This window comes from Ornithodoros turicata, chromosome 6 (assembly GCF_037126465.1).
Source record: "Ornithodoros turicata isolate Travis chromosome 6, ASM3712646v1, whole genome shotgun sequence".
In the NCBI taxonomy this organism is placed as follows: domain Eukaryota; kingdom Metazoa; phylum Arthropoda; class Arachnida; order Ixodida; family Argasidae; genus Ornithodoros; species Ornithodoros turicata.
This window is the reverse complement of record NC_088206.1, coordinates 65,922,076-65,932,565: the sequence shown is the minus strand read 5'-3', so window position 1 is coordinate 65,932,565 and position 10,490 is coordinate 65,922,076. Positions and strand designations below refer to the sequence as shown.

The 10,490-nt window shown below is 47.9% G+C and overlaps 1 protein-coding gene across 1 annotated transcript; it reads left to right on the top strand.

Moving 5' to 3' along the window:
- Positions 1-530: 530 nt before the first annotated feature.
- Positions 531-5,393, top strand: LOC135398204 (uncharacterized). The gene is made up of 3 exons (XM_064629634.1): positions 531-654; positions 4,462-4,633; positions 5,095-5,393. Exons 1-3 carry the CDS (start codon positions 573-575, stop codon positions 5,300-5,302), a joined length of 462 nt encoding a protein of 153 aa, XP_064485704.1. The 5' UTR covers positions 531-572; the 3' UTR covers positions 5,303-5,393.
- The last annotated feature ends 5,097 nt before the right edge of the window (positions 5,394-10,490 follow it).

Genomic DNA, 10,490 nt, shown 5'->3' with positions numbered 1-10,490 from the left:
CGACTGAGTCATGGAGGCTTATTTGCTGGTATCCGCGCGAACAGCAGACGTGAGCGGTTGCATTGTTAGGTTGATTCGAAAAGCGAGCTTTATTGTGATGACAATGAGGATAAGGACGAAGAGGATGATATCTGTCTCGCAATATCCGCCCTCTATCCACGCGCGTTTCAAAACGATATATTGCTGAAATATCCACGCCGGGTGAAACACAGGTTTGCCGATAGGCGTCTCGTAAGTCACCGAGCGCTGTCGTAACGTCCAAATTGAAGAGGGATGTGAGGTCTGTTTGATTCAGTTGTTACGGGAGGCGGCAAAAATCAAAACTACCGAAATAAACGCCTGCTACTTGTTGTTCCCGTTGCCTAGCACCTCCGTGTTTGCAGAAACAGCTGGCGAGAATTGAAACCTCCAGAGCCTTGCTGGAAAATGTCAGTTCTGCGCACATTTGTGTTACTAGTTAACCATCACGTGCTAAGGCCAGGGCCACAGGATGCTGAAAGTACAAAAGGATTAAGCGGAAAGCTCGCACATAAGTTACAAGGCGCTCACCTATAGGAGTCGGCACTATAAGTATGGGGAAGCACGGCTTGTTCTGGTGTGTCCTGTGTCCAGTGCTGGTTTTCTTAGACATCACAATTTGCGACTATAATCCAGGTAAGTTAGAGGATTACTACCATTCGCAGAAACGCGTGCAATTACCCGTTAATTAGAATACTTTCTTCAGAGCTGTGTCGCACCCGCTGCCAAAACGAAGTAACGGAATACCGCTACTCGCTACTCCACATAAAAAGTAGCGCAATACTACAGTCGCTACAAATTTGAAAAAATAGCGCCGTACCGCTACCGTTACCAAATAAAAGTAACATAAATACTATACCGCTAATTTTCCACAAGCGTACCCTGTTTAGGCAACTTCTTGCCGAGGCGTCTCGTTGCCGATTTAGCCTAAAGGCGGTGAAATGTTATGTTCGATCACACAGACAGCGTGCAGCACAACCAAGGTATATTATTTCACAGTGAGCTTACATTAAGATGATGCGCATTTTAGACATAATTTAGTGCACATAGCGCATGTGCATTTAATTATTCTCCCGTCAGACTATTTCGGACAAGTGCGACAGTATTGTTTAAATATTCCCGAATCCCAAACTCAAACTTTCCTGTCTGCTTACTGTCGACGAACTAATCAGTTGTTCCTGTGGTAAACAGTGCAACTCTCATCATAAGCGACCACTCATCCGGCCAGGTAGCTACTGCTTCAGATTTCTCCGTTGGGAAACAGTGCGCACACTCTCTCAGTGAGGTTGTTTAAAAACTCTCCATTACGTATTGTCTTGCTCCTCTAAACCGATTATCCAACTTCCAGGACTGAGAAGCTGCCTTGTGCATCACTCTAAAGACCAACAGCTGAAGGGACAAAAGAGAAACGAACCGTTCCCGTTAATGGGCCATTTCATAAAATGTTAACGAAGCATGCGCAAGAAACTGGCGTATATTCTATTGGGACTTTGGCGAAACCGTTTGATTGTTATTCGTCGTCTGCCATTCGTATCCACATGGTATCGAGTTCCATACATTTTTGCGGGGAGAGGCAACATTGCGTGAACTTATGGAGCAGCTAGAAGACTATGGCGGGCTACCCCGCCATAGAAGACTCTTTGATAAAGATGGTAGTAGCATGTTCGTTCAGTGCAGTTGCAAAGTACAGCAAGGGGACTAAGTTTGGCTTTTTTTTTTTTTTTTACTTAACCCACTTTACTTGACTTACTTTACCCCACTTTACTTGACTTAACCCACAGCAGATGAAGAAATCCAATGTTTGCACGCTGCTCGGGCACAGGTAATAACCTGGTTCCAGCTTGTGATGGCAGATGATTACCCTCCAGGTATTCCGGATGCTCCATGAACTTCAGGTTATGTAGTTCGCCTGTTAGCCGAGCGGTAGCGGCAGCTCTTTCTGAGGAGGTGGATTATGTGTCCCACCAACTGTGTATAGCAGCGTATGCGGCACGTGTAGTCGCTCGATCGTCGTCCTCTTTTACACGCTACAGAACTCCCCTCCACCCTCTCCACCTGGCTGTTTCAGTTTGACTTATAGGCTGCGGTGTTTGATGGCGGAAGGGAGGACAATGATTGAAATCTGCGGGCTTAGGACGTGTGCAGGTTTGTGACAGTCACTGGAGACCGTTTCGTCTGATGGTGATCTTGGCGCTCGTCTGACGGTGAGATGGCATGTGTGAGGTAGTTGCAGTGGCTTGCAGAGTGTGAAGGAAGACGTGCGATGACGATGATTGGTCATATGACTGATGCATAGGCGGCGGTCCTGTGCTGAAGTACCCTTAGAAGTCGGCCCAGGACTCATATTCCGGAGTGCGTCAGTCGTGAAGTTGCCCACCTCGGTGAGGCCGACATCGGTGAGCCCTTTCACCATCACTACCACCACCACCATCACCTGTGCTGAACTGGCGGGCGGAAGCAGGTCGTAGGGTCGAGAAGGCTTTTTGAAGATGGGAGAGGTACCTGGATGGAAGCTGTTCGTCCGTCTCGGGTTCACAAGAATAGAACCCGGCGGGAAGACTTAGTGCGATCCCTTAGAGCAACTCGGTGTCGAACAATTGAGTGGGACTTGACTGCTGTGCGAATTCCAAGCAACACAATGGGCACGACGTAATACCAACCAGGCGGTTGAAAGTGTCTGCCCTGTATTCTTGCGGCACGTGCACTATGTAGCCATACAAGTGTAGGCGACCTCACCTTACGTGTAAATCTACACCTAATACAGAACATAAAGTAGCCGAGCTTCTACGAGACGAGATTGCAGCCTTGAGGGTACTCAGTATACGCTTTTCCGTGGTGAAGAAGAGGCAGCCTCGTGGCAGGGACGGGAGATGATCCTTTGTCGCTGTAAGATATCTTCCTTTGGCACTTCCATTCGCAAGGGTGGCAGGAGTGTGGAGCCGAAGCACCAAAATTCAGTGGTACTGAAAAGTGGGTTCCTGAAGTGATATCTCTTGTCCTTTCTATAAGTAAGAAGGATGGCGATAGGCGGAGCGGTCGTCGTGGGGACCTACTGCGAGCTCAGGCTACCTTGAGCCGGTTAAGGGCTCTGACGGGTTGATGGGTGGCGATCATAAAACGGTGCAGTGACAGTTTCTCAAAATCGGCTAAGTTGTACCGTTAGTGTTGTCAAGTGTTTCAGGTGAGGGTCAGGTCTAGTGTTGGGGTTACAAGTAACTCATTACTCTATCTAAGCTACTTTTCCGCAATTTTTAAGTTAACTCGTTGCTTTTGAGCTCAAGTAACTTTTTGATGAACTCGTTCCCATTTTAGGTAACCTTGTCAACGTAACTTGGAGTAAGTTCCAAGTTCTTTTGTTCTATTCTTGATACAAACATCGCGTCCCTTGTCCCGCCTCTCTAATGAGATCACAGCCACGTGCACGCCGTGTCTGACTAATGTGGATGCGGCCGTGGCGGCTGTACAATTAACGAGGTCGCTCCAGTTAACAGATACCGTTGCTCCAGTGACCACGATCGCCTGGTGGGCAAGCGTGGCAAGTGCAGGAAAATCAAAGCCAACAGCAGTTGCCAATACCGTTTGTACTTGACTTGGCAATCGCTGTAAGTATAGCTCTTTCAGGAGGACACGATCGAACTGCACGGGAGCAGATGAGTTTCCCCATCTGTCTGGGTGGTGGTTGTGAAGATGAAGACTCCTCGCCGTGGTTGGCCACGCTGTCTGAGCATTTGTGACAGCCACGTTCTTCAGTGGACCAAATAATTTAAAGGCACTTCCGCTACGACGCTAGTTGAATTTAGTATAACTGCTTCTTTGGGGTCGGTGTAGGTAGGGCAAGGTTCCCTCTCACAGCGCTTCATGACTGCGAAATTAGGGTGGCTGGCACTTCGCGCGCCTGACAACGACTCACTTGGAGTATCATTTTTTGAGCTGTTGCCGATGGAACAGGAAACGTGTCTTTTAATGGGTTCGGGTATTTCCTACGAGTACATGGGCTGTCTATCTGTGGCAAAAAAAGAAATCAAAAATAAAGAAAGAAAGAAAATAAGAGAGAAAGAAAAAGCGCCTTCACTTGGCGAACTTTCGAGTTCAATTCTGAAAAACAAACTTCCCGCGAAAAAAGAAAAATAAATATATTGAACAGCGATGCAAGTCGTGGTATGAGTTCACAGTGGATAAATACCGTAAACCACATCGTTTTAGGACAAGTGGATTTTTTTACAGGAATTAATAACACGTTAGGTGAAACATCCCGCATATTCTAATACATCTGTACAATATTTGATACACGGTTACCGTGGGCAAACTTATTGGAATACGCCGTTATTGACGCAGTTGTATCGCGACGTAAAGCCCCGAATTATTATTATTATTATCGCAATATTGCACCATGTCTAGCTTCACTTTGTCGTTCACATTGTGTGTTTGTTCTTATGTCCGAAGACGAATTGGATCCAAGACTTTGCAAGAAAACTCTTCCAAAGAACTGCATAGATGGTACAGACGGAACGGTAGGATATTACTATAACCATGATAACAACAGCTGTGACGAAGTCAAGTCCTGCGGCGTGAGCCCACCTTTCACTGCAAAGGAAACGTGCAACTGGGTATGTGAGTAAGTAGATCAGACCTACTTTAACTACCTAGCATAGCTTTGAATTTCATTTTAGACTGCTGACTATTTCCTACTGTGGTGACACAGTGGTACAGAACAGTAGTGCCATTCTTCCTGCAACGGAACGGTGTGACGTCGGTGCTCCAACCGTGCAGCGATTCGATTTACATATTATAGGTCAATAAGTTAATTTGCCGGCGGCGATGGCCTCAATAAGGTAGCACGTTTAAACGCGCTTGGCACAACACAATGTCCTAAGATGCAAAGAATTTGCTTTTTTAATGTTCACATGCTGACTTTCACAAAGAAACAAGCTCCAATCAAATTTTACCTACATTTCAAGTTGGGGAGTGTCGTCACATTGTAAGATTTATTCTACAGAGCCATTTATTGTTTTGTAGTGCACATTTCTTGGACTTATATAACTGATATAAGCGCTATGACTGTGTATACGTTTCCAGCGTGTCATACAAATGTTGCGACGCTCCGCCAGACCGATGTCGTGGAGATAACCCTGGATTCCAGGGCTCATACTTTGACCACGGCAGTCTCAAGTGCACGCCTATCGAAATCTGCCAAAATAAAACCATCAACGTGTTCTTCAACATGACAGAGTGTCGGCGAGTATGTCAGCATGTGGAACGCTCCAACAGGGACCTGAAGAACTAGAAACCGAAAAACACAGGCAGATATAAGGCTCGAAACGTTCTGAGGAAGCGCAAGGAACCCAACCCTGGTGGCAAATACTTTTGAAAGTGAGAATTGCTAATAAAGCGACCGATGTGCGGTCCAATCTGGGTGTGCTCCAATGTACAAGAAACGGCTAGATATATATTTTCTTTATTCACTTTTTGGTCAATGACGTTGGTGGAAGTAACGTGATCACAAGCCAGTTGAAAGAGCTCTGGATCATCGCAGTCATGGGACACACACCAAGCATCTCTGCCTCCGACTGCTGGGCTTTTGCCACATCTGTAAGTATGCGTGTACAGCGTGCAGTACGTGCAGAGCGTACTGTAGATTGACCGCGCAGTAGAGGTATAAAAGGAAGAAAAGAAAAACACGTAACAGAAGAGCTCATCCAGTCTGTGTAGGAAGCGCAACACACAGAAAAAAAATCGATAAACACAAAGAACAGAAAGTGACTGTCTATCTCTCAACCAGAAAGATTTTGGTATGACATGGTTTCCAAGCTCCTTTTCTGCAGCAGTCATGAGGAAAGGGGAAGCCCAAATGAAAATATAAATGAAATTATGACAAAGCAGAAAAAAAAAGTATTACCTGTTGTAACGGTGTTAGTATGTCACGTGCATGTCCTTTCCGTTGGTGCACCCTCCTCGAATACCGATTGCGTGTCAGCCACTGATAGAGTGTCACTGCAAGGTCAACGTCCGCAGCTCAACATTCTTGTCGCACAGCCGATGTCACGTGTGCGAAGCACGACCTACTAGATTATAACAACAATGTCATAGGCACCCCTTCCCAGCGCCGCTTTTGGAAGCAGCCCGGTTATTGCTTCCTCAGTTTCCGCAATATTTTGTACTTCAGCTGACCCTAGTATTTTTGTACAAGCGGTGGATGTCACACGGGAGATGCTTCTTTCTAAAGTTGATTATCAGCATCATTCTACGCGTTTCCATAAGAGCTGTTGCTGTCGTCTGCTACGGTAGTCGTACGTCCGCTTCTGCGCGTTCAAAATTCAAATTTCCATTGTCCAATCATGATGTTGATATCGCGGACCAATGAGTAGCGCCCGTAGCAGACGGTGGCCCGTGCATCTGGCCTCCCCATAGGGGTTGCCGGTTATGACATGATTGTTATAATTTATTAGGTCGTGGTGCGAAGCAAGCTTTATCTACTTCCCGGCTTGGAGCGTGCTGCATGGCGCACTGTAGGTATTACAACCAAGAAGGTGGGATGAATTCCAAGAAATTGAATTGTGACCATTCGTGGATTTACGTTACGAGAGCTAGTGTCATGAGCGAAGAGCGGATTAGTAATGCCCACCTGGGAGTACCTGGTACCACGAGCTCTGAAATCTCAGCACCTCGTATTTAACGTACTTCGCGGAGGACGACGCTCTCATCAACTTGGACAACGCCACGAAGTGGCTGGATGCGGACATGTGCGAACCCGAAACTATCAATATCAGGACACATTTACTCGCTGATCCACTGAGGACAGTGGGACGAAAGTAAGTACGGTGAGATTGAAGAGTTGTTTCTTAGAGACACAGAGAGATAACTTCATGAACATACGGATGCTCATTTAGTGGCACAGAAGAGTATTTGATTTCTTCTTTGCAGTGTTGTACCCGCTAGCAAAACGAAGTAACGGAATACTGCCACCCGCTACCCCGCAAAAAAGTAGCGCAACTGAAATCATCGTCACAAATTTGAAAAAGTAACGCGATACCCTACTGGAAATTTCTGATATCGAATCGGCATGTACCATATCTCTCATACTGTATTCTGGGGCAGATAGGCATACCAGTGGTACCAGCAAGTTGGACTGCCTGATACAGATGCCTGCCATGCTAGTAGTGTATGGATACATGGCTGATATGGATGTAATATCATACCAGACCTCCAGATATACGAGCATTCACACTGATATCACTGCAGATCCATCATACGTTGTCAGGTACGCCCACACTCATACGAATGCATGCACAATGAACAATATTAACTAAGTTTTAAAAAAACATTCAGGAGGAAGAGCAGCAGCCGTGCACAATTAAAGAATCGCACACTTGCACATCTTTGTACTCAGCTTTATTTGTGCCCCTACATTGGTTTGGCTTGTTCAGGTCGTAGGGGAGGTTAGGAAGGTGTATCTTTCCCAGCAGTGTGGCCTCTTCTTTCGTACTCACTTTCTTTCATACGTATTCCTTGAACGCATCTCCGGTAATCGGAAAAGTAAATATGTTTAGCATTCAGTGAGATATGTAGATAAAGCAGAACTCTGACATTTTGATCCCAGTCTGAAAAATTCAGAGCTGGAACTACAGAAGCTTCCATTACAATGACCAGCCGTGCGACATGAGATTTTACGAGTTCCAAGTGAACACACTGCACTGTGCAAGAAGCACTAATCTGCTGAGAAGCACACTGAGCTGACACACACACACACAAGATGATGATGGATATGATAAGGGGTCCGGTAATCAAAGCAGGATGGAGAGGCTTGTTGATGACAGGAAGTCCCAAAGGTGACGCAGACCTTGGCGTGTATGAGCTGGACTGGACCATGGGCCCAGCACCTTGCCTATGGTAAATGGGCGATGATCGATCGCATGCAGTTCGTGCTGCAAGATCGCACTCTCCCGCTGGTATTCCGGGCAGCCCATAAGTAGGTGGGGCAGGTCTGCACTCACACTGCATGCTGCACAAAGGTCCGAGGGCGCACGGCCAAGACGCTGCCTCATAACTGGTGTAAATGCAACATTCAGCCGCATGCGGCGAAGAAGGGATGCGTAGTGTCGCGGAAGGCGATGAGGAAGCGACAGTGAAAGAGAAGGATCCACTGCGTGGAGCAGAGAGTAGGGTGTAATGTCATGCAGCCACTGCGATCTTGTCTTGTCTGCAGAGAGAGCACGGACGAGGGCCTGACGATCACCTTCGGGCAAGATGATAGAGTGGGCTGAAGCTATATGATGACCCCTCAGGGCCGCCCGGTTGGCCTCTTACGCCGGGTACGCCGACATGACCAGGTACCCACTGTATACTATGCAGTGGCCCAGGTCCAGCAGCTCCTTGTAAGTTTCAAGCACGTCAGCAACAATGGGCATGAGAGGACCTCGAATGCCCATTGTTGCGAGGCATTGGATAGCAGCTTTCGAGTCTGTGTAGAAGACCCATGGCCGAGCTGAACACTGCAGGATCTTGCGCATGGCAAAGAGCAAAGCATGTCGCTCAGCACATGTTGACGACGTCAGATGCGAGAGACGGAAGATACCAGTTATGTCTTCGGACGGAATAATATACGCGCATGCAGAGCTGGCTTTTGTGGACGAGGCATCCGTAAAAACAGGAGTAAAGCCTGCATACAGCTCGCTCATCATATCCAGTGTGAGCGCCTTGGACACACCTGCAGCGACATCATCCTTTCTCTGCAGCCCGGGAACGGATAGTGAAGCAGGTGGCAGAAGGAGGGTCCAAGGTGAAGTTGAACGCGCCTGGGGTTCAACTTGAAAACGTGGCAGGTGAGGCTTTAGCTGTTGAATGCAGGACCTGAACTTGTTATCCCTGCGACGGGAAAGCTTCAGCAGTAAAGGGTGCCGCCGGTGATGAGCCAACAAACGGAGATAGTGACGGCTCGTCTCATTAAAGCGCTGGATAGCAAGCGGAGTCTCTCTCGCTTCTGCCATGACTAAACAAGTATCCGTTGTTCTTCTCCACGGGAGTCGGGAGTCCAGCATTACACCCAAGCTGTCCAGCCACAGAAAGACGATATGGAAGCATGTTCCTTCGCGTGAAGGCGATGACGTCTGTCTTCTTCCATGAGATATCTAAGCCTGCCGCCAACAGGTATTGGTGTATGGAGTTAAGGGTTGACTGCAGTCGCCGCTGAATGGCGGGGCGAGATTTTCCGGTAGTCCAGATGCAGATGTCGTCAGCATAAAGAGAGAAATATAGTTTCCTTCCTATGCAGTCCTTAAGACCGGCCATAACTACGTTGAAGAGAAGCGGGCTAAGCACACTTCCCTGTGGCACCCCGTAGTCTCATGGAAAAGGCGCAGTATCTCCCTCAGCTGTGCGCATAGACAGGGACCTACCGCGAAGGAAATCCGTGATCCAACGCATGGCCCTTAATGGCAAAGAAGCACAAGTAAGCATGTATGGGATGAAAATGCGACTGACGGTATCATACGCCCGTTTCACATCGAGGAATACAGCCGCCATTGTCCTTTTGCGGACTATTGCTTCCTGTGATGCGGGCACTATAAGTCCATGATGGAATCCAGCGCTGGGCGGTACTGACGGAAACCCGACATTTCTTTGGGAAAAAATGATCTCTTTTCGAGCCACCAATCAAATCTGTAAAGTATCATGCACTCCAACTGCTTCCCGACACAACTGGTTAGGCTTACCGGCCTAAATGAGGACAATTGTGAAGGGATCTTGCCTGGTTTCAGGAAGGGAACGACGCGTGCGCGTTTCCAGGCTTCGGGCAATTTACCTTCCCTCCAGGATGCATTCAAAGCTGACAGAATACACCCCCGTGACTGCTCATCCAAGTTACGGAGCGTCAGATACGATATGTCGTCCGGACCAGGAGAAGACCGGGCTCGAGAGAGATGAAGGGCGTTCATTAGTTCAGCCAGCGAGAAGTCCGTATCCATGGCGGGATCACTGACTGGAGCGGCATCTGCAACTTGCGCAGTTATAGACCCTTTTCACTAACCTCATTCCATCCGCCATACTTTTGTGTTCGCACGTGCTCGCACCACAGTTAATGCTGGTAGCGTGTACGCGCCATGCACAAAAGTATGGCTGCCACAAGCATGGGGAAAGGCTATGCCGTCTGCGACAGTGACGTCAGATGAAAAGAGTCTATAGAAGATGCGTAGCACCGGAACGCCGTAGTCGACATTGCTTGTGACCCAACTGTTATAAGGTGGCAAAAAGAGAGAACAACGTCTTTTTCGCTTTTGTGCTGCGCCAAAGCAAGGGCGCCCAATGGGTTACGCGAGGGAGGTGCATCCTTCAGGGACCGCAGCACACGCCACACTTTTACAGGACTGACAAACGGCGTAAGCGTTGCACAAAATCTCCTCCATCGCTGCTGATCCAGCGCCGCTAAGGCCTTGGAGACAAGCTTTGCGGCACGACGGGCCTCTTGAATAACTTCGAGG